The sequence below is a fragment of the Lygodium microphyllum genome, chromosome 11 (genome assembly GCF_053477565.2).
Source record: "Lygodium microphyllum isolate KBCC chromosome 11, Lygodium_microphyllum_v1.1.10, whole genome shotgun sequence".
NCBI lineage: Eukaryota > Viridiplantae > Streptophyta > Polypodiopsida > Schizaeales > Lygodiaceae > Lygodium > Lygodium microphyllum.
Genome location: NC_141145.1, coordinates 62,381,073 through 62,405,659, shown reverse-complemented (window position 1 = coordinate 62,405,659; position 24,587 = coordinate 62,381,073). Strand labels below are relative to the sequence as shown.

General features: G+C 40.9%; 1 protein-coding gene across 1 annotated transcript in view; it reads left to right on the top strand.

The window, feature by feature from the left end:
• The window catches only part of ORC3 (origin recognition complex subunit 3), a 138,292-nt gene that overhangs the window by 90,330 nt on the left and 23,375 nt on the right, over positions 1-24,587 (top strand). Inside the window, exons 13-14 of the mRNA XM_087688507.1 lie at positions 3,991-4,060; positions 6,891-7,129. Of these exons, the coding sequence (XP_087544633.1) occupies positions 3,991-4,060; positions 6,891-7,129 (309 nt within the window). The remainder of the gene's footprint in view (positions 1-3,990; positions 4,061-6,890; positions 7,130-24,587) is intronic.

The following is a 24,587-nucleotide window of genomic DNA, read 5'->3' as shown; positions in this document are numbered from 1 at the left end:
TCTTAGTATGATCATGACTCCCCCTTTATACACATCTCCCACATTGAGAGGAACTTGGTCATGCAACAAGATCTCTATTAGCTATACATACATCACACATGGATTTCACCCCAATAGCCTCTACCACCAAAGATGTACTACAGGGATCACTTTATGAGGATTATAGGGGGTGGCTTTATTGTGAGATCGTGATAACTAGATGTATACATGCCACATGAGATGCAAGTAGCCATTGGCTAGCCCAGAGTATCCTCTCATCAGCTTGAGATTGAGAATGGAAGGGCAGCCCACATCCCTAGAGCTGAGTGGATCTGCAGACTATGCTAGGAGGAGGTAGATAACAAGGAGCACTATATCTATAAATGCAAAGCCTATAGCACTGCCCGAGCTAGATACCCTACACTATTTGGAGAGGACAACTTCCTTAGACTAGTCATGGAGTCTCCAGACCAAATTGCCTGGGCTAGCTCTTAGTTGAGATTTAGAGACTCAGTGTATCATTATTACAATCAAGCACCACACAGAGAGGGGGACATCAGTCAGAGCTTATCGATTTCTTCTAGACAGTGACTCCATTTACAAGAGCCACATGGAGAGGAGTGATAGTCCAAAGAGCTCAGGAGATCAAAGCAGCATGCCAGCCACGGATACAGGGATACCACACACAGATGCTACACCAGAAAGCGATGGGGGAGATTTGCCAACAACATGAGTGGCACATGAGAGAGTTGAGGGCTTAGTCCAGATACTACTCACATACCATTTCATTAGTGATGTACAAGATACTCTATCCATTGATCTTGACTTGGTGGAACTAAAAATATGGATATCCTCTAGCCACATAGCTAGACATGTACTCCGTCGTCTTGTTGTGTCCCTACATGGATACCATTTTGTCTTGCACATCACTTTAGGTTCTTGTCATAGTATATCATTGATCATCTTTTAGCACGTCACACGTGGATGCCTAGTGATGATCGCTATTGTACATGGTTTTGTCTTAGGGGCCGATTTTGGCCTCCACGACTTGAGCAACACATGACAGAGCGGAGGGCTTAGTCTAGATACTACTCCCATGCTATTTCATTACTAATGTATGAGATACTCTATCCATTGATCTTGACTTGTGTAACCAGATAGATGGATATCATTTGGCCACATAGCTAGACATGTACTCCCTCATCGTCCTGTGGTATCCCTACATGGATACTATTTTGTCTTGTACATCGCTTTAGGTTCTTTTCATAGTAAATCAATGATCATCTTTTAGCACATCACACTTGGATGCCTAGTGACGATCGGTATTGTACATGGTTTTGTCTCAGAGGTCGATTTTGACCTTAGAAGACATTAATATATCTATCTATCTATCCTTCTTTCTTTCCACAAAAGCATGTATTTGGACCTCCAAGAGGAGGGCCTTCTATAGGACCTACAAAAAGGTTGGGAGTAAGCATGGTGCATTACATTGTTAGGATTCATCTCATACCAAAGATATAGTCTTCTACTAGCTAGTTGTGACCCATGGGAGTAGCTGTAATCATCCCTATCTCCATTTCAACATCACATCTTGATATGCTTGGATCCGAGTGTGGAGACGTTGCCAACAATATTCAAGATTTCATTTTACGAGAAGATGGTAATTGCTTACTTGGACCACTTGGGAAAAACCTTGGAGTATGTGGACCATACATACCTTAGAGTAGTCCATAACAGAGCTTGCTTCCACATCCCATGCCTCACTCTCTCTCAAAAACTGACAATCACCCCCTCGATCCCTCTCAACCCCCTTTTTTCCCCAAAACATCTCCCTCTTTAGAAATTAAACTTTTGTTTGAAACGTTTTTCGTAAGTATGAAATGGTTACATATGATGTTCATATGTATCAAATTGTAGGAACAGGTTTCTATGCAACGCAGCCTCTCTTGAGGAGATACATCAGTCGATTGTTGGTGTTTATAGGTCCCTGGTTGCCCTTATTTCTTTGATCACTAATGAGGGTTTTGCCACATGAGGCAAGCTCAAGACCTTGTTGACATTTATTTTTTTCAAGCATGCAATCTCACATGTAGAATAACACACGAACTGAAAAAAACATCTCAATTTAGGGTTGAAGTGTTTATGTGGAGGTATGCCTTTGCATTTCTACCATTCTTCATTGGGTCTGAAAATCAATGTATCTACTATGATGATGAATAAGGCAATGCACCTATTCATTTAGATTCATTTGATCATACTTTGGTGGGCCATTTGTGGCAAATTGGGTGGGTAGACATTGCTACCCTACCAACTTGACAGCCAAATCATTCCTCTCAGTGATGCTGAACTCTTGGAGTTCATGGTCAATATTGACACGTTGGGTACAATATCAAGCCGCATAGCAGTTGACAAGATATACCCAATGCTCATATGCAAGATTGAAGTGTTGAAGTTGAGAGTGAGATTGGGGCATAAGGCCTTGCATTTACTTGGCAATGGTTATGGCATTTTTGCTCCAATAAGAGCCATAGTTGCGAAGGGTTTCTTAAACGCGAGGTATGAAATGGGTTTCCTAGGTTTCATACGAGTTTCATAAAATGATAGAAATGGGTTTCCTTTGAGATATTAAAAAAATATGAAAGTTTTATATACATATATTGCATGACTCATGCAACACAAAAAACATAGATTAACATTATTCATTAATATATACAATGCAAATGAACATTCAACATAACATCAATATTTGTATGCATCATGGTCCACTATTCGTGCCCAACATCAACTTTAGCTGTAAAGGGAGCCATCAATATATGTAATCATCATGGATAACAACTCAAAGCAAAACTGCAGCAATCAATGCCAATATCCATGTGAACGTATTAAGTAGATCCATGATAAACGATGATTACAAAGGTCCCAAGACATTTAGAGTGTGGCATTTGTGAAAGTTTGAAATAGGTGTTTGATACGTTTATGAAACACCTAGGTATGAAATGAGTTTCCTATCCTTATGAAACTGGTTTCTTGGCAACTATGATAAGAGCGGACTACCTCATATGAGAACTCCCTGCCAGACTTGAGACTCTAAGACATGCCACATCAAATTGGACCAAATGGTAAAGTTAGACCCATCAAAATGAGTCTTGTGCATAAACACATTCTTGGCTGATGTAGATGCATGGATGGCAAGTGGGAGGGGTGGGATAAGTGGGTGGCACAGAATAGAACTGTTTTTGATTAGGTGCTACATGCAGAATGGAAGTTCTAGGCATGGCGACTTTTAGATTTTCCCCCCAAATGGGGTGACTGATCAGTGTGTGATGTATGTATGGAAAAGGTGTAGGTTGGTTCGCTAGGCATTGACATGTTGACAAAGTGTGTGGCCACCTAGGAGATGGGAGGGATGTGTGGGGCTTGATATGTGCAGGTGGGATATCCTTTGCGTGTAGGTGCATTATTGGGATGCCCTTGCGTGTAGGTCCCCATCATATGTGGTTTGGAAGTGGAACTCCCACCACCATTGCATTGAGACCACCTAGATGTTGGATAGGAATATGACCTAAGGGGTATGTGCCTAGTGCTATTGTACACCTTGGTGTGCTGTGTTGTGGAATAGATGAGTGTTTGTATGTAGTGGAAGGATTGAATGAAATGGGTTGGAGTTGAAATTGTGAATTTTGAGTTTGATTTATAGATGATGAGGTAGTAAAAGCAAATTCATCAGAGTAATCACGAGATGCAGAGGTATTACTTGGACCTCTTTCTATAATCACCTCTTCTGGTGCATATGTATCGGTATAGGTTTGGATCTTCACCCATTACCTGCATTTTAGGAGGAATAAAAGAAGAACAATGAATGATGTTAAGCACTGTGGTTTTGTAATGCTTAGTGAGATTCCTCGACACTGCACGGAACTTAATTCAGTAATGGTTTTGAAGTAGTATAAGACAACATTTTCAGGAAAACAAGTGTGTTTCTGTAACTAATGATTGTTTTGTTCATTTTAGAGATTCCTCGGAGGCAACCATTGTAAGGTTGCTGCAAAAATGGGTGAAGATAGCAGGCAATTTGGTGGAGGTATACTTGAAGCCTTTAAAGTGACTGATGCAAGAGAGTATTTTACTTGTTTTCTTTGTAATTTACATTTCAGTTAGTACTAGTGAGCTCTGGAGCCCCAATATTAGGAACAACAGTTTGTGAATGCTAGCGTATATGTTAGTACATGTAAAGGGAAAAGAAGGTGAAGCAGATATGACCTCCATAAGTGATATGGGTAAGTTGATTATTGGCTAGACAATAATTTCTCTGTTTGCAATTAGCAGCAAAGTAGGTTGAGTGGTTTTTTCAAGGGATTTCTCTAATGATGGTGCCAGTAGTGCTAGGCATTGGATGCAAGAAACACAATAGAGATGGGAAGTGAATGGAAATGGAGATGTCAAAAGTTCGAACTTGGGATCAGAACAAAAATGGAAATGCTAACAGCAAATTTTGCATGGGAAGGGAAGGAAAATGAAAATGTCAAAAGTTTGGATTGGAGGAGTTTTTAGTAACCATGCAGTTAGGAAATTTCCAATAACTATACAATTGGGAAATGAGGAAATGAAACTAGAAACGAGAATGAAAATCGAAGTGCAAACAGCAAAAATTGCACTTTCAAGGATAAGTTTTGGGGACACACACACACACACACACACTCACTCTCTCTCTCTCTCTGTCTCTCAGGGAATGCTTGCTAAATGCCCCTTCTCCACTACACACATGCATGTGTACATGCACACAGATGCGCGTGCGCGCGTGTGTGCACACGTGCATGTGTGTGTAGTGGAGAAGGGGCATTTGGCAAGCATTCCCTTTTGAATCCATTGCAAGGCAAAAGGGTTTTCTTTGATTGGTGTTGGGCCTCAGGAGAGAACTTTGCATGGCGTGGTAGAATGGCATTTCTGGTCTATGGTGTGGAGTGCCTCGTCGTTGGAATGAATACCCTCATGGGAGAGTGCACAGATTTCAAATCAACCCCCAGACATAGGCCAAGTCTTTGTGTAACAACAAGAACAATCTTCCCATAAACCTTTTAAACAGAAGACTAAATTCTTTATAACCAGTCACATGATCACACTATCACAAGCCTCAATATTCTGTTTCCATCACAAATGGATTTCCACAAAACCTCTCCTTACAAGCACACAACTCAAGTTAGCACTCCAGTAGCCAAACACCTTGATCTCAAGCATCAATGAGCATCCAAACAGTATGTTTAAACTTCTATGAGATAATCCTCAATCAAGAGTCGATGCTTCATGTGATTCTGTCTACCACTTTCAGAAGATATACATTTGAGCATGCGCATCATTATTGAGGATTTATCTTTTAGACTGGAGCATAATGAAAAAAATAAAAAATTTCTAAGAGTGTTGGAATTTCTTTATTCAAGAGCAAAGCAAGAGAGTACATCTAATACCATATGCATGAGATCCATATCCTATCTAATCAACGTATATAAAAAACTTTCCACAAAATATGTTATCCAAATCCAACACAAGAAGCATATGATGTATCTCAAAATACAGGAAGCTGAAGTACAAAACTTCCAAACATGCACAAAAGGATGTGTATTGCTTTTAGCCCATACAAGCTCAAATATTAACTGACTTCAATTTTGGACTGCTTGGTGGAGCGAGATTCAAGGAAATCAGCTGTATTCCTGAGTACTGACTTTCGGGGCAGTGAAACCATGTGTATTGGTCCAGTGCTCTTGCTTCAATTGCTCCCAAGCAGTACTCTAACATAAAACCATGGCTCAATTGATAAACCTAGTGAATAGGATATGATGATATGCTTTTCTATTGATGCCTGTTGGGTCATGTTATCTATGGAGAAGAATCACACTGCAAATGGATAGATAAAAGATGAATGATGAAGTCTAATTACCCTTCCAACTCATCTGGACCTATTCTTGGCCATAACATGCTTCTAAGGTTTGTAGAAACTTGATCATTCAAACATAGAAGGATGAGCTTGCAAATTCTATGCGTAAGAATTTCTCCTATGAAATTGTTGGCAGTCATGATTTAGAGCCATGCCCCTCGTTGTGTCCTAGTTTTAAAATCTGCTAGTTCAAAAGGAACTCCATTCTAGTGTCAATATTATGCTTAAGTAGAAGGATGATTACATTGTACCTAGCTTGTTCCCCAGGATGATAAGGGTCCACACGTGCATGATAAAATTCCGTGATTTAGCTAGATCCTTGTAGCACTCACCTCTCAAAAAAACGATTGAGCACTCCTCTCTTACTGTCCCTTTGTCTCACTTTTTGATGAATGCTGAAAGAGATTCCCCACTCACGGCATCTAATGCATGATATGTTCTTCACGTCTCTTTTGCTCATGTATCTCATTTCACTCTTCTGTTGAATTCTTCTCATCCATTTTCTCTTTTGATGTATGGTGATGTTTACTTCAGTGACTTCTTAGAGAAATGAAGAGTCTTCCTCTCTTGCCTCCTCCTTGGAAGCTCTGTAGTCTCCTTAAACTTGTGATTGGCAATTGCATTATACACAAATAGGCATCTGAGTCTTTCAATTAGCACTCTTCCATGCTTAAGATGAATGGACTATGCTGATTACCAAAATCTAAATATTCGCCTCTAATGCCAAACTTGGTAGACACACTCTGCTCTACTACTGTAGAATCAGAGTAGTCTTTTGTGTCAAGAATTGACAAATTTTGAAAACTTGATTTCGTCAATATGAGACTTTTGGTGGGTGTTCTTGTTTGGCAATCTCTCTAGATGCCTTACCAAAGCTAATTTTCTGCCTGCAGATTCATAATCACAGTTCATTGACTTGCAAGATTTCTCTTTGAAGGGTGGAAATGTTATGACTTTTGTTTCACCTTCTTCATTTTTGCAGTGGAGGGTCAAAGTTGAAGCTTTAATACAGAAACTGGCATCCGAACTACCAAGTGGAAGCAATATTGAAAGGTTTTCAAGTGCTTCCGATTCATCTTTGCGACAGAAGAGACTCTTGTCAGCTGCAAATTCTGATTCTGCCAATCAAGATATAGTTGGGATGCTGTGTATTAAAGGCTCTGAAGCTGAGTTATCAGTGCAACGAAATCTATCTTCTGGCAAAGTTTTGATGGATATGAGGTTGGATCATTCAAATGCTAATGGATGACTTAAACTTGTAGAAATTAATCGAAGTTGTAATTCATAGATACTTTGCACAGTGCTGAATGATTCTAAACATCACTAAATTTTCAGTAAATCTTAGCCCTCAGTGTAATTTTCCAACTTTTTTTTTCTATCTTTGGTGCTGTATATGCTTGAACATAGCTTGTAGTATCTTTTGAAGGAGGATGCCACCATTACTTCGTACAGAAAGGATAAAGTGTCACACAAAAGCTTACAATTCTACCACTGTGTACCAATCTGGCAGCATAATTGTGAATGGAGAAGGATTTGGACTTTTCGTCTTTCTACCTTCTGTTCTTGGTTCAACAGTGAACTGCATCTAATGCTACTTATATGAACCAAATCTTGTCTTGCTGTTGTAATACACCTTGGGCACCACTCACATCCACATGCTTATAGGGTGGGTGGGCAATGCAATAAGCTGATGATGTGGCTAGGTTGCCATGAGATAGGCAATGGCATGATTGCATGTACAGCAGGTTGTGTGGATGTGTGGTTAGATTATTGTCAGATTGTCGTTTTGTTTGCTGATGTGGCAATATTTTATTTTTCCAAGAGAAAAATAATTGTATTAATAGACCCTCTTGGGACAAAATATCCATAGGCAAAGTGTTGAGCTAACAAATGCATTCTATGCTGATTAGCCACCTAAACAGCCCCAAAACAAACTTAATTTAATGAGAACCCTAAAATGGGGAGTGGTTTGAGAGAGTTCAGTATTTGGGAGGGTCCATCCTCATCTATAAATAGATAGGCTGCCCCCATTCAGTCTGATCCCTGTTTGTGCAGGTTTCTCACCCTTGACTGCAGATTTTAGGCATCGGTCTACACACACGTAGCTGTCCAGCCTTAGCGAGTGCTGCCACACCTTCCTCTGCATCTAGCGCTCCTCCATCATCATTGGTGACAATTTTCTGACCCCTTTGCTTGCATTTGGAGTTGCCTGACCTTGGTGACTTCATCTTCAGCTTGTGTTTGATGTCTCCACATTAGGTGCCAGCTCCTCCACATTAGGCGACAACTTCCTCTATAAGGTAATTCATCAATATGGAACACCAAAGCAATCGCTGACTGGAAATTGAGTTGAACTTGTTCAAATGTAGTACAGACATGGCTGTACCTTTGTGTGAAAGTCCATCAAAATTTTCAGCTAATAAATCTTGTTGGCTGCACTTTTTTGAGCATATAATTCTTCAAGTCTTTTTCTTGTCTTATTCTCTTCGCTTTGATGGGCTTCACTTGTTTCTTATGCACCAAGACATTGTAGCACTGTTTTTGCCATATTGCAAAATTGTGTGTACCCTCAAGCTTCTTGATGTGCAAAAGGTTGCTGTCGTCATTGTTTCCAGGCATGATTTGCAAGACTAAATTGACTCAAACGTTAGCAAATGCAAGCCCAAATGCCACACAAATGACCACGATACGCTACAAGTACCAACCAACAGTGAAAATCAAGAAATTGCAGAAATTTTAGATCTGCAAATTGATTTCCGGAATTAGAAAATGTTTGTTACTGCACTCCACAATCAATTATAGCCAGATTTATAGGCCAATACACCAATTGCATTTGAAATCCCCAAAATTTTGCTGCAATTTCTGCTCCAAATGCATTGTCGGGTAAAATATGACGATATGGTTAAAAGGCCCAAATTTTCAGAGGCAAATCCAGCCAAGTTGCATCAATACATGTACCCAAGTGCATATACCAAGCAATTCTTGCACATTTTGATGAAATTCTGCAAAAGTCCGAATTTTCTTGCGTCCGGTGTGTACAAATTTTAGTGAAATTGACAAAATTTCACTAAAATGTGAAAAGCCCCAAATTTCTTGGAAAAATGTGCACCATGTTTGCAATTTTTGAATCAAATTGTCCATTTTTGCATCAAGATCCCCAAATTTGGGAAAAGTGCCAATATGTCAGCTCAAAATTTCACACGGTCTTTGCGCATGCGAACAATGATCAGTGAGAAGGGGATTAGATTGTAGAAATTATTTAAAAAAATGACGGAAAAGATTGTCGAATCATGACGCCTACCTTCTATCGCGTGATGTCCCCTAGGTCGTTGCCTACACACGCATGATGTGTCCAACCAGTTGCCTCTCCAAATTGTCACTTGATCGTCGCAGCTCATGCATGATTGTCCAGGCCATCGCCTGATTGTTGCAGCTCACACCTATAAAGAACGTGACGTGTAGCTAGCCGATGACCTGCGTTGGTTTGATAGACACCTGTTGCGATGGACTGCCAAGTTGGCTTGAAAAGTTGTCGCTTGCACAGCTTGACCTATTGCTTGCCTCGGGAAGTGTGCACACACTTGTGCCACAGCTTTGATATCAAGTTTTTAGTGGAGTACACGAGGATCGAGACATGCGATGCTTTGGTTTGCATAGGGAGAGAGTGAGTGCACAGAGAGAGAGAGAGAGAGAGAGAGAGAGAGAGAGAGAGAGAGAGAGAGAGAGGGGGGGGGGGAGGGAGCACAATATTCACGAAAAAGAGAGGGAGGGAGGGAGCACAAGACTCGATGTGGGTACAATCTCCAAGTACCACTTTAAGTTTTTGATGATATATATATAGTACACGTGCAAGGGTGAGTGCACACCCGAACACCACAAAAGGCACTTTATTCCTAACACTATCACTTTGTGGGCTCCTATTGTCATGCCCTGTAATGCCTCATTGTGACCTGTCGTTTGCCGGTAGCGGTCACATCAAACTGGTGCCATATTGACCTGCTGATTGCTACATCAACACAACATTTTAGTCACCTTGGGGCCGACACACGGGACACATTAAATCAAACGACTTCAACACTTTTAAAAAATACATTTGTTATTTTTTCAAGCAATAAGCCTCTATTCAAGCCCATTGCCCTTCCAAAGTACAACTTGGCTCGAATTTAGGGTTTTTCTTGAAATCCACCCAATGTGGGTCCGATTTCACCAAAAATTTTGAGATTTGCTATCAATTTCCATGAATTCAATATTGGATTGAAGTGTGCTTTATGTTGACTTAAGGTATTGTATGTTGATAGTATATTTGCTTTGGGACATACTATGATTAGTGTTCTAGACATTGTTTGTCGTTGATCAATGACAAATTTGGGGCTTTTCACCGAGTTGGCCAAATTTTGCTCAAATTTCACTGACAAATTTGGGGCTTTTCAAGAATTTGGCATTCTTCATTGACAGTGAGCCTCAATTCATAAGGGGCACAGCATTCAGCATCATTTGGGTGAAAATTATATAAAAATCCTTAAATTCATCTTCAAATTCTTGGAAAATTTTTGGGCTTTTTACCATTTGAGATTAATTTCACCCATAAATTTGGGGCGTCTTACAATTTGAGATTAATTTCACCCATAGATTTGGGTGTTTTCTGAAATTCATCAATTTCATCAAAACAGAGGCTCAATTCACCTTGAGGTAAGGCATTTGACAGCAAATGGGTAATAGTTTTATCCAATTTCTTGAGTTTCACTTCCATTTTATCCACCTTTGAGGCACTTGAAATTTGGGGCTTTCGCCTCCATCCATTTTCTTTGGCCTCACATGTGCAAATTTCATATTATTTGGCTGTTGGTCTTGTTTTCTCTGGACCTTGAAGACAAATGATCTTATTTGGCACATTTATTGGGTGAATTCTCTCAAATTCTGCTGCTGATCGCATTATCAGAGCACTTTCAGCCATTAATCTCTGATTTCAGCGTATTGCTGATTGCTGCCTTGTTTGGGTAATATTATACTTCAGAAAATTGTTACTTTTTACATTTTTTTCCTCTCTCCTTAGCAAATAAACAATAAGAAAAAATTATTATTCTTCATATTATTTGACTTCATTGAGGTGGGGAGCATCTCTTCTATCAATGGTTTTCATGCATCTTGAGGTATTCATCATCAATGCTTTGTCCCTTACTCCCCACAACTAAATGGAGTAGCAAAACGGAAGAATAGGTCACTCATGGAGATAGCAAGATGCATGTAGAAGATTAAGAATTTACCTAATTCTTCAGGTTCAATGCTATTTTATGTGCCGCTTATGTTTGAAAGAGATGTCCCACAAGAGCTTTATGCACCATTACTCCTTATGAGGTATGGATTGGCTCCAAGCCTTCTCTTTCCCATATGAAGATTTTCAGATCATTGGCGTATGCTCATGTGCCTTCTTCAAAAAGACACAGATTGGATGATAAGGTTGTTTGCTGCATATTTATTGGATATAGTGCTGAAAGCAAAGGGTACCGGCTTTATCAACCATCTATAAGCAAGGTTTTTTTTTTTTTTTGCAAATAAAATGTGGCTAATTATATTACTTTGAAGGCTGATTACAACAAAGTGCACATGCTCAACAGACTAGCTGGAGCTGATGCAAATCACAAATCTATCATGTATACAAGCCTCTCAAGGCGGTCTGGGGGGGATGGGGACAAGAAGCCATGGAGGGGGGGTGTATCACCATCTGGGGCTACCTGCCTGCATCGTGCAGAACAGGTCATGGCTGCCCTAAGTGAGCAAAAAGTAAAGACGGAGCTCTTGACCGCAAGCTCGAGACTTGCCTTGCACTTGGTCCTAACAGTAGCGGAGGGAGTGGATAATGGAGGTCCAAAGCTTTGCCAAAGTTGCATATACTGAAAGGCACTCCTCGCCAAAAACCACCTGACAACATGTCTTCCAAATGTGCCGTACTGTAAGACTCCCTATGATCTCCCATACCTCTGAGTGCGCTGTTGTGGGATCCAGTACTTGGCGGTAAAGCTTCCAAGCGGACCACCGCACGAGACCCAGCCTCGATGAAAAAAATTGTGTATTGTATCCCAACCTTATATAAAAGGTGACGGCCCTGGCTGACTGTCCACCAACAAAAAGCCCCTCACAAGATACATCCAAGGTTGGGTGCCACATGGCGGAGAATATGGCAGGCTCCTCTCCAAACGAGCTATGCTGCCTCGCAAGGCCAAAGGAAGTGCTTTGGCGTTTCTTCCAAGTGCCGTTGTGTGCAGTGCTTGCAACCTTCATCCTGCTACATTTGAGCCAACCAACTCCCAACAGCTAGACCGCCATGTGCCAAAAACCAAAGGAAATACGCCACCCTCCTCTGCCTCTAGCTGTCCCACAGGCGATGCCAAAAAGTCCGACGGAAGGCATCCGTAATGCTATGCTCCGCCCAGTATCTACTACGCGAAGGTGTTCAATCCATGTCCTTCTGCATCAATACATGTTATATTATGTGGAATGTAATTTATGGGAAACACTCGAGGGATGACCATCCGAGGTCCTTGGGCAGTCACGATAGAGTTGGGGCCAACAACTTTCTAGGAATGGCTGGGTGGTGAGACACAAGTATCTCTCGTGTTGTTTATGAGAGGAGAGAGGGTCGACGCACAGTCTGAGGGACGTAAAATTGGCATCAGAGCCATGTTCTGTTCCGCCGGACTCTAAACGACCCGCAATTCGTCCAGGTCGTTGCTTGACTTTAGGTGACCATAATACATTTGGGTAGTTATCCGTCTTCGGACGACCCGTGGTACGTTGCCAGCAACGTTTTAGTTTTCGCGCGTCTCCTCTTCTGGTGATCTTAAAAAAAAAACATAGGGACCATGTTAATTGTCGCTTTGAATATGGCCCACGCTAATCGCCATGTTGGCTACGTCCCTCTTTAAGACCGGTTAAACTGGCAACTACTCCAGCCACGATCTGGTGATCTAGTGGATTGCAGTTGATTGCTCTACCGTTGAGCTATACATAGGGAAAGCACGACCTGTTTTGTCACTGCCTGACAGGCCTTGTTTTGTGTGCCATGCAACCTGGACACAACGAGTGCAGATCGGAGGAAAACTGCATCGATCTTCGCGCTGTCTCTACCAGTGAGATATAAAGGCCATCGACATTTGTCCTACCTTTGTAATCAAGGAAGTATCTCATCTTTGTCTGCAAATTTTTTATATTTGCTTTCCAATTCCAGTGTATAGATGGAGGGGAAAGAGAGAGAGGGGGTAACCGAAGGCTCTAGTTCTGGGGACTACCCTATGGTGGATCCCCACGAAACGGAAATACAAGAAGAACAATGAGAAGAATTTTTTGCTACACGAGAACAATTTGATGATTTAACTGCTTGTGTGCAAGCACAAGGGGTTCAAATAGAGTTGCTAACTCAAGCACTCACAGAAATAAAGTCTCAATTAGCCTTATTACTAGAAAGGGATAAAGGTAAGGTAGAGACCTCAGATATTCCATCTTCATCGAAAGATCTAGATGTGACTATGTGAGACGCGAACCCCACTAAAAGCTGAGGGATAACCCAATGTTAAAAGATGTGAAACCCCCTTAGTTTCATGGGGAGGAAAAAGATAGAAATAAAGACACTATCTTTAATTTCCTCCAAAAATGGGAAGACTTGCACAAATTAAAGAATACTCCACCACATCTTCAAGCGTTGGAGGCTAGTTTAACCTTGGGGCCAAAGGCATATAAATGTTGGAGAACTTTAAAGGAGGCAAATAAAATACTTGAAACTTGGGCTCAATTTGAATTGGTCTTTTTGAAAGAATTCCTTCTTGAAAATGAAATGGAAAGAAATTGGAAAGATTGGGATTTTGTCAGATAAAAGGGAAGACCTTTGCTGACATATCTTGAGGAGTATCGTGAGATAATCCTCAAATTGGAAGGAATAGATGAATTTCAAAAGACAAGAGGATTCATAAGGGGACTAGATAAGGAATGTAAAAAGAAAGTGAAAAGGAGTTCACCCAAGACGCTTGAAAATGCAAATAAATTTGCATTAATCAATGAAGATAATACGCGTCCAGGTGCACTCACTAGTCTCATTGATACGGAGCCCAAGACTAAGGAATTTGAAGCCTCAAAATTTGTAGGCAAATTTAAAAGGAAAATGCCATTCCTTAAGGGTAAGAAAAAATCCTTTGAAAAGAAACAATATGTAAGGCCGAAGTTAAGTCAAGATGACTTTGATAAGGCAAAAAAAAGAAAGATTGTGTTTTAATTGCCTATCCCCTAACCATGTTGCTTGGAATTGCCCTCAAAGGAAAAAGAGAAAGATAAAGGAAAGGATAAGGACAAGAGCTTAGAAACAAATCCATGTAGTGCAGACCTTGGAATTAAAGGGGCATGAAAAATATAAATCTTTAGCCCTTTAGTACTCCATTGGTAGGCAGTGACACGCGTCTTTCTGTATCCTCAAGGCGCCCAAAACCTTGGCCTTTTCTACAAGGCTGCCATTGTGTGAAACCCAGTGTTCCATGCCTGCACAAAGCATATAGAAGCTCATTAGCATTATTATCCTGAGCGGATGTCAGTTGGAGATACATGGTTGTCTTACATACCCACTGAACACAACTTGGTAGATCTTGTCATGAAGGCTCTTCCTCCGACCAAAGTTTTCAGGCTTTCTAGCAAGTCGTAAACTTGATTCCATTTGTTCCATGATCTGTCATAATTCGTACTGTTATAGGTTTTTAAATTCACTTGGATAAACGTGTGCAACCATGACCTTATATTTCCTTTTATTTTCTCACATTTTGTCATTGTTCCTAGATTAGTCTGCCCATTTCATGCATGGTAACCACGAAGCACGTTTCATTGGCATTGAAACGCAAAATGCCTAAGATGCCTAAAACATTTCACTGAAACGTGCCATGAGTGAAACGGCTAACTAAAACATAATTTTTATATGGAAAAATGATTAACTTTTCTTGCTTTTTTGAGGTTTTTCGACACGATGTATATAGGATACATATCATTTGTTGATATGAAAAGATTCGCATAGTATAAATGTGTAACTTATAACTCATTGTTTATATAGAAAACCATGTCATATGTATTATTCAATGGTTTCACTTGGCGTTTTGGGGTGAAACACATCATTTCAAGGGTGAAATGTTTTGAAGGTGAAACATTTCATGATTATTTTGATTTCATGAAGGGGGTTTTGTAGGCTATCTCATGGTCTATGTGTTGATGCCCTTTGATCCATGATCGGGGCTCCCTAGGCATTTGAATTGTCACTAGGATTAGGGTTTCATTTAGGGTTTTCTATGATAGGTAAGCCATTAGGGTTTTATTTTATTATAAAAAGACACTTTGTGTCTTATTAGCATATAAGTGTGGCATTATTTATTTTGATCGACTTCGGCATTGTACTCTCTCTCTCATCAATACATTGTCTCTCTTTTGTGATTGAGTTATTGTGCATTGATTGATTCATTCTCTATCAATTAATCATGCAATTACTTCACACCTGGGCTAACATAGACGTAGAGTCATTTGGTGCATAAAGCTATACCAACCATAATACTTCTCCTTCAAATAGAATTTCAACAACAAGAAAGTGGCCATGGATGTCATTCTTGACAAGGACTGGTTGAAATTTGTCATGCATGGTTGTAAGGACACTTGAATAATGTCAAGTTGAGCCCTCTAGATAGAACAAACAGAACCCGTAGCAATCCACGATGTTGAGAAACCACTTCTTTAGTTTACACACTTCATTTAGGGTTTTGCATTGATAGCCCTATAAAGGATCGGTATCCACATTTTTGGCCATTTTTTCATTGGGCACCCACATAGTGGTGTGTCACCCTAGACAACTTATGCCTATAAATAGATAGTGACTTCATTCCTTTTACACCACCCCACAATACCTCAGTCATTCTTGACCCCTCTTCTTTTGTCACTTCGACACTATTCTCTTCTCATACTTTTGCTTCCCACACCCCCATCCTGAGGACCTTGCAGTTTGTGGCCTTCTTCCACCATCTCGTGCATAGCATCATAACTTCCACACATGGCAACATGTTCTTTTTGCGTTTTGCATCCCGAGAGCATTTTTGCTAGTACACGTCACCTCCTTCACAGCTATCGTCGCCTTGGCATTTGCGTTTGGTAGTTTGGAGGGCTTCATATACCTTGGCGACAACATCCACACCTTGGCGATAGGTTCTTTTTGCGTTTTGCATCCTAGGAGAATCTCCACAAGCAACGTCACCTCTTCTACATCTGACGTCGCCCTAGCATGTGCGTTTGGCAGTTTGGAGGGCTTTACACCCCTTGGTGAGAGACCTAGACCTCAGGGTCAGCTTCTCTTTCTCCAAGCATCATTACTTTTTTGTGTATGATTGTCTGCGAGGCTTCTTTCACCCTAGCGACCATCTTTGAATTAGTCATTAGCATCTAGGCTAATCTCTCCCTATATGTTTGACAACTTATTCACATGTGGGATTTGCATTTTGCTATTGCAAGCCATTCCCTAGTATCAGAGAACTACGGCTTGCTCCTTCGACATCTAGTGATCATCTTCCACATCTTTCATGGCATCAGAAGATTACGGTTTGCTCCCTTGACAAGTGTCATTCACCTTCCAGTGATTACTTTGATAGCCGACTGCCCGGAGGAATGCATTTCGCTCCCTTAATTATGTAGATTCCCACAGGCCATGTGATTCAGATAGGATAGTACAGTTATCTTCTTAGCTTTGGCTCCACTGTATCAGCTTTTGTTCTCCTAGCAAGGTTTAATGCATCGTCATGGTGTTTTTTTTGTGTTTTTGAGTTTCTCTTCTCTCTTAGTGTTTGGCATACACACTTTGTGTCTCTCCCCACGAACCCTACTGTCTCTCTAGTCTCTTTGTCATTCTTTGACATGGTATCAGAGCTGTTACATTAATAAGGTAAATTATGGGAGACAGGCGCGAGGGATGACCGTTCGAGGGCCTTGGGCACCCGAACGGGGTCAAGAGGAGCCTAGAGAGTAAGAGAGTCCAAGAATAGTAGGACTGACTTGAAGCGGACGGCTGGTAGAGGAAACTGGGAGAGAGGTGCTAGCACTTATCTAGGCGAGGTTGGGAGGAGAAACGGGGGACTCGTGCCATTGTTTTATGATCAGATTGTCTGTCATCGAGAGTTGTACTGCTGCTCATCTGGTCAACTACGTCATATTGGTATCAGAGCGGCCGGGTCTTCACGAAGAACCATCGGGTCCTGCTTTTGCCTATCTCCCACGAATGCTTTCGCCTGTCTTCCACAAATGCTTTCGACTGTCCTCCCGTGAATGCTTTCTCCCATCTGGACGCGAATCAAGATTCGAGAAGATGGAGCCCACACGGATATGAATCAAGTCCGAGTACTTGACGGATTACGTCAGTACTGATTAGTCGACGCCTGACAGGATTGGCTCGTACCTCATCATACGTGATTGATTTCGTGTAACGGAACTGGACGGCAGTATCAAGCTAGTCAGGCGAAGTCCTGTTTGACACATAGCTGTGGGTATAGCTAGTTCACACGTGACCTGTTAGGGAGGGGGTGTGTTTAACCGCCTCCTTATTCCGTGTTCCTGCCCGACAGGCTTCATTTTCAATGCGACTGGCTCGGTTTGGTGGAAGAGGAACTATTCCTCACTCTTTGGGGGTATTACTAAACTGTTAAAGCCATCAACAATTGCCCTATCACTATAATCAGGGAAGTACTTCACTTTGTACGCAAATTTCTTATATTTGCTTTCCAATTGCGGTGTATTAATGGAGGGGAAAGGGAGAGAGGGAGTAATTGAGGGTTCTAGTTCTGGGAAGCACCCTATGGTAGATCCCCATGAAACAGAGATACAAGAAGAACAATGGGAAGAATTTTTTGCCACACGAGAACAATTTGATGATCTAACTGCTCGTGTGCAGGCACAGGGGGTTCAAATGGAATTTCTAACTCAAACACTCACCGAAATAAAATCTCAATTAACCTTATTACTAGAAAGAGATAAAAATAAGCTAGAAACCTCGGATATTCCAGCTTCATCGAAAGATTTAGATGTGACTATGCGAGATCCTAGGGAACCCCACCAAAAGTTGAGGGACAACCCAGTGTTAAAAGATATGAAACCCCCTCAGTTTCACGGGGAGGAAAAAGATGGAAATAAAGACACTATCTTTAATCTTCTCCAAAAATGGGAGGATTTGCACAAACTTAAAAATACTCCACCACATCTCCAAGCACTGGAGGCCAGTTTAACTTTGAGGCCAAAGGCATATAAATGGTGGCGAACTTTAAAGGAGGCAAATAAAATACCTGAAACTTGGGCTCAATTTGAATCGGTCTTTTTGAAAGAATTCCTTCCTCAAAATGAAATGGAAAGAAATTGGGAAGATTGGGATTATGTTAGACAAAAGGGAAGACCCTTGCTAACATATGTGGAGAAATATCGTGAGATAATCCTCAAATTGAGAGGAATAGATGAATTTCAAAAGACAAGAGGTTTCATTAGGGGACTAGATAAGGCCTGTAAAAAGGAAGTGAAAAGAAAGAATTCCTTCCTCAAAATGAAATGGAAAGAAATTGGGAAGATTGGGATTATTTTAGACAAAAGGGAAGACCCTTGCTAACATATGTGGAGAAATATCGTGAGATAATCCTCAAATTGAGAGGAATAGATGAATTTCAAAAGACAAGAGGTTTCATTAGGGGACTAGATAAGGCCTGTAAAAAGGAAGTGAAAAGGAGTTCATCTAAGACGCTTGAAAATGCAAATAAATTTGCATTAATCAATGAAGATAGTATGCGTCTAGGTATACTCACTAGTCTCACTGATACGGAGCCCAAGACTAAGGAATTGGAAACCTCAAAACTTGTAGGCAAATTTAAAAGGAAAATGCCATTTCTTAAGGGTAAGAAACAACCTTTTGAAAAGAAACAATATGTAAGGCCAAAGTTAAGTCAAGATGACTTTGATAAGGCAAAAAAAGAAAGGTTGTGTTTCAATTGCCTATCCCCTAACCATGCTGCCTGGAATTGCCCTCAAAGAAAAAAGGGGCAAGATAAAGCAAACGATAAGGACAAGGGCAAGGAAAAAGAAAAACAAATCCATGTAGTGCACACCTTGGAATTAAAGGGGCATGAAAAGTATAAATCTTTAGAGGTTTTGCACAAGGATGTACAACACAGGTGTTGTATGTCAGCTTCTATGTGGCAGCCTACTTTTGGGCCACATGATTTAGTTAGAGTGCATGGATTGATAGCTGGAAAGAGGGTTAGAGTCATGATTAATGACTCTGCTATCCACAATTTCATAAATTATGCACTTGTCAAAAAATTTAAACTTCCCTAACAAAAGAGTGGGCATCAATATGTTGTTCGTATGATGCAAGGTCATGATAATAAAATATGGGATATAATGGTATCCAATTTGGAAATTGACATCCAAGGATATAAAGATAAACTTGATTTCCAAATTATGAATATAGAAAGAGCCGATATTGCTTTAGGGAGGGAGTGGCTATGGGGATTGGAACCATCCTTAAAACGTAGTTATCATCATAATATATTGGAATTTGAAAGGGATGGTAAGACTTTTGTGATTCAAGGTAAACATGAAGTATCTGATAATCCTTTGTTGTGTTCCACTGAAGTTCAAAAGCTGATAAAGAAGGAAGCTTGTGAGGTATATATGTTATGGTCTCTTCCTGTGCAAAACACTTTTATTTTCTGTAATATAAAGTAACAATTTTCTTATGTTTGTGAGTTGAATGTAAGTAATGAATTAAGTGGTTCGTTAGATGAATTTAAAGATGTGTTTCCTTCTGATTTACCAAGTGGCCTTCCACCAGATAGGGGTGATTTAAATCACCCAATTGACACAGATAGGGATATACACTCTATTTCTAAACCATCTTATAAGTTAAGTGAAACACAGCACCAAGAAGTTGAAAGACAAATTAAGGATTACCTTGATAAAGGATTTATACAACCTAGCTATTCACCTTGGGCTTCGCCAATTTTATTGGTAAAGAAAAAAGATGGTTCTATGCGACTTTGTGTTGATTATAGAGCACTTACAAGATGACAGTGAAGAATAAATTTCCTATGCCCAGAATGGAAGATTTTTTTGATCAATTACAAGGAGCAAAATTCTTCACAAAGATAGACTTAAGATCAGGCTATCACCAAGTAAGAATTAAGGCACAGGATGTTTCTAAGAGAGCATTTTATACTAGATACGGGCATTATGATTTTTTGGTGATGCCTTTTGGCCTCACTAATGCACTAGCTACCTTTATGAAGCTGATGAATAGTATGTTATGGCCCTATCTACGACATTTTGTAGTAGTCTTTTTGGATGATATCTTGATCTTTAGTAGATCAAAAGAAGAACATTTGGAACACTTACGATTAGTATTCCAATTGTTAAGAACACATTCCCTTTATGCGAAGAAAACTAAATGTGAATTCTTCGCAGAAGAGATCAAATATTTGGGGTATATTATCTCGAAAGAGGGAATCAAGATGGATCCAGAAAAAGTAAAGGCAATTATTGAATGGCCATCTCCAAGGAACCTGGAAGAGCTGTAGATCTTTCTAGGATTATCTTGATTTTATCGTAGATTCATTCGAGATTATGCCAAAATAGATGTTCCAATGATAGACCAACTTAAAGGGAAATGGAAGAGCTTTAATTGGGGAATAGACCAAAATGAAAGTTTTCAAAAACTTAAAGTAGCTGTTGCTACAGCTCCAGTACTATTTATTGTGGATCCCAATAAACCATTTGTGGTTGAAGCCGATGCCAGTGATAAGGCGATAGGCGCGGTCTTATTACAAGAAGGTGGACCAGTTGCTTTTGAAAGCAAGAAATTAGACTGTGCAAAACGGAATTATTCTGTTTATGAGAGGGAGCTGTATGCAATAGTACATGCAATGAAGAAATGGAGGCACTATTTGTATGGTGCCAAACTTTTGATCTTGTCGGATCATGGAAGCATTAAGTGGCTTAATGACCAATCGGATCTACAAGGGCGTAAAGCCAAATGGGCCGAACTCCTCCAAGAGTTCGACTATGAGATAAGGTATAGAAAAGGGAAGTATAATATAGTGGCTGATGCACTCAGTAAAATGCCCATCATAAATGAATTGAGTTTTACTCAGTTCGCTTCCGATTTGCTTGAATCCTTAAAAGGGAAATGCCAGCTTGATTCGGCATATTCCAACATATGGGAAGCAATAGAAAATGGGGATCCAAATGGAAGGGCCTCCACTGAGGAAGGAATATCTGAGGCTGTTCAACAAGGAAATGAAGCATCAGGGGTTGCTTAAATGGGATTCAAGTGGAAGAATTTTACCATTGATAATGGTTATTTACTCTACAAGGGTAGGGTATATGTCCCGAAAGATGAAGAAATAAGGCGCGAGATACTTCTTGAGTGTCATGATACCCCTAGTGCGGGACATCCAAGAGTTAATAAGACTTATAGTCTTATTAAAAGGTAGTTCTATTGGCGTGGAATGAATAAGGACGTCCTTGACTATGTGGTCAAATGTAATAAATGCCAGGTTAATAAAGTTGAAAGATTGAAAATGGGAGGACAGAAAACGGGAGAGCATCTCCATGGACTTTATTGTTGCGTTACCCAGAACACAGAGGGGGCACGACTGTGTGTTGGTGATTGTGGATAGGCTACGCAAAATAGCTAGGTTTATTCCAACTTCAACTGATGTTAAAACACCAAAATTGACTAGATTGTTCGTAGAGAACATATACTGATTGTATGGCCTTTCGGCAAATATAGTTTCTGATCAGGATAGAAAATTTGATAGTCAATTTTGGCATGCTCTATTTAGAAAGTGTGATACTAAACTTAGCATGAGTACGGCAGACCAGCCGCAAACTGATGGGCAAACTAAAAGGGTTAACCAAATCCTTGAAGATATGCTCAGGGCATATGTAAGTAAAAGGCAAACTAATTGGGAAGAGTATCTACCGATAGCAGAGTTTCCATATAATAGTGCCAAGCACTCTTCCACTGGATATAGTCCATTTATGTAAATGTATTGGTTTCAACCGAGAGCTCCTCATGTAGTAGGATTGCATAAGGAAACAATTCAGGCAACCAAGGATTTTTTGGAGGATATGAATAGTATGTTAAAATTTGCTCAAGAAAATATGAAGAAAGCTCAAAATCGAGCTAGAGCTTATGCAGATTCTCACCGAAGAGACATCTCCTTTGAAGAAGGAGAATTGGTCTATCTAAGGTGCCTGAACAAACTAAAACCATGAAAACGGGACGATGTCCAAAGCTTTCACCTAGGTATTGTGGTTCTTTCACAATACTTAAAAGAGTGGGAGAATAGGCTTACAAGCTTCAACTACCTGCGGGTAGTAAAACACATCTGGTTTTCCATGTAAGCTAAGGAGGAAGCTGGGTGATTTGGATAATTTGATCTTAAATGATAACATTGAGGAGCTATTAGATGACCAATCTAATCCACATGAACCAGAAAGAATATTAAATCTTTGTAACAGGTAAAGAAGAATCAAGAATGTTTGGTTAAGTGGAAAGATTGTTCAGAAGAAAGCTCAACATGGGAGTGAATAAGTATCCTAAGGAAAAGGTTTCCCAGTTTACAATTGAATCTTCCAAGTATCGTTTTCGAGGACGAAACCGATTCTTAAGGGGAAGGAAATGTTACATTAATATGGTAAATTATGGGAGACAGGCGGAAGGGATGACCATCCGGGGGCCTTGGGCAACCGAATGGGTGTCAAGAGAAGCCTAGAGAGTAAGAGAGTCCAAGAATAGTAGGACTCACCTGAAGCGAACAGCTGGCAGAGGAGACGGGGAGAGAGGTGCCAGCATTGTTAACCCCAACACGAAGAAAGCAAAAGGAAGTGGAAAAGACGCAGGGCAAAGGCGGAAAAAAGTAGCCCGACTGAAGAAAGAAAAGGAGAAAAGGCCAAAAGCGCAAGGGCAACCTTAAAAGACCAAGGCAAATACAAAAGGGGAAAGTCACATTTTAAAATAAAAAGGCGCACCCTGAAATCTTGTAAAGGAGTGCCAGGCGGTGGAAAATCCGGAAAGCTAAAACAGAAGGTAAAGACAAAGGCCAAGGCAAAGAGAAACGGAAGACAAAGGTGCACGAGGAAAACCACAAGTCCAACTATTGTAAAAGAGCGCAAGCGCATCATGGTTTAATTCAAGGAGCGCCGGGCTCTCACCCGTGCAATTTGTAAACGTAGATGGGCGGTGGAAAGGAAGCTAGGAAGATAGAAGGACAATGGGGAAAAGGGCCTAGGCTACGGCCGGCCATGTAAAAAAGGGGATGACCGCCCAAAAGGGATTTAGGGTTTTGTATATAAAGTTGAAAAGTGAATGAGAAGCTCATTCTTATGTGTGGCCAAAAGTAGCTCTCCTCTTCTTCTTCTTCTTCTTGTTCTTGCTTGCTTGAGCTTGTGCTTGAGAGAGGGAGTGTGAGTGTGAGGGACTGAGTGTGTGAGGGTGAGGGACCGAGGAGGAGAAGCTCCCCATCTTCTCCTCTCTTCTTCTCTTCTCTTCTCTTCTCTTGTCTTGCTTGCGGCAATGAAGCTTGGAGCGTGGAGCTTGAGGATGGAGCTTGCTTGAAGCTTGCACTTGGATCATGGAGCTACCGGAATGCGCGGGAGAGGAGGTAACTCAAACGGCACGGAGGTAAGCTCACTACATCCATAGATATGGATGGCGCGTCGGTTATGTGAGAGGTAGCCATTAGTGCTCGGCTTGGAATGCTTGAAACAATAAGCGGTCCGTGGGTCTTGGCGGTTGAGTGAAAGCTCCCACATTGTGCAAGTGGGTCGGGGTGACAGGTCTAGCCCTAGGCAAGACAAGCTCCCCAGGTATGTCCTGCCCTTGATGTGCCCTGAACAATTGTGGGTGATTGTAAGGGGCTAGGGGACTAGGGACGAAGCCGGTCGACCAAGGTCACCAGACGTACTTAATTTGAGGACCCCTAGGTGTTGTGCTGTGATCGTGGGTGCTTCTTATGTTTCTATTCATTTCCTTTTTTTTTTTTTTTTTTTTTTTTTTGCTTGAGTACAACCATTACAATATGTTGAGGCTATCAGCCTTTCAATGGGTTGGAAAATGTCAAGCTTCAAAGGCTTAGAAAATGAATAGTGCAATGATGATGGTGCCCTAGCCTCGTTGTTAGAGAAGCAGTTGGCGAAAGGGGGAGATACACTTGAGATATTGCAACCCTCCTTGCGGCACATGCGATGTGGGTACAATTGAGGTAACGACTGCCGTGAGCCAACTATAGAGCTTGACCCAAAAAGGGGGCGTGGCCCAGGAATGTTTTTTGGGCCATGCAATGTGGGCGGTTGGCAAGGGTGATTCGTGATTCCGGCAGGGTGGCTTTGCCGCGGCTCCTTGGGGGGTCGATGGTCTCGTGGTATCGAGTATTGAACACTTTCGCCCAAAGATCTGTCCCATCCTGTATCCACTTGGCGCTTCATGAGAGTACAAGCATGGCATATGCCGCAACTATAATAAGCCAGTGCAATGTAAGGAGACATCACTGATCTGAATTCTATGGTGTTGACTTAGACATTTATCACCTGCGCTTGATTAGCTTTTTCTTTGCTAAAGGTGTAAAATATATTAAACGCA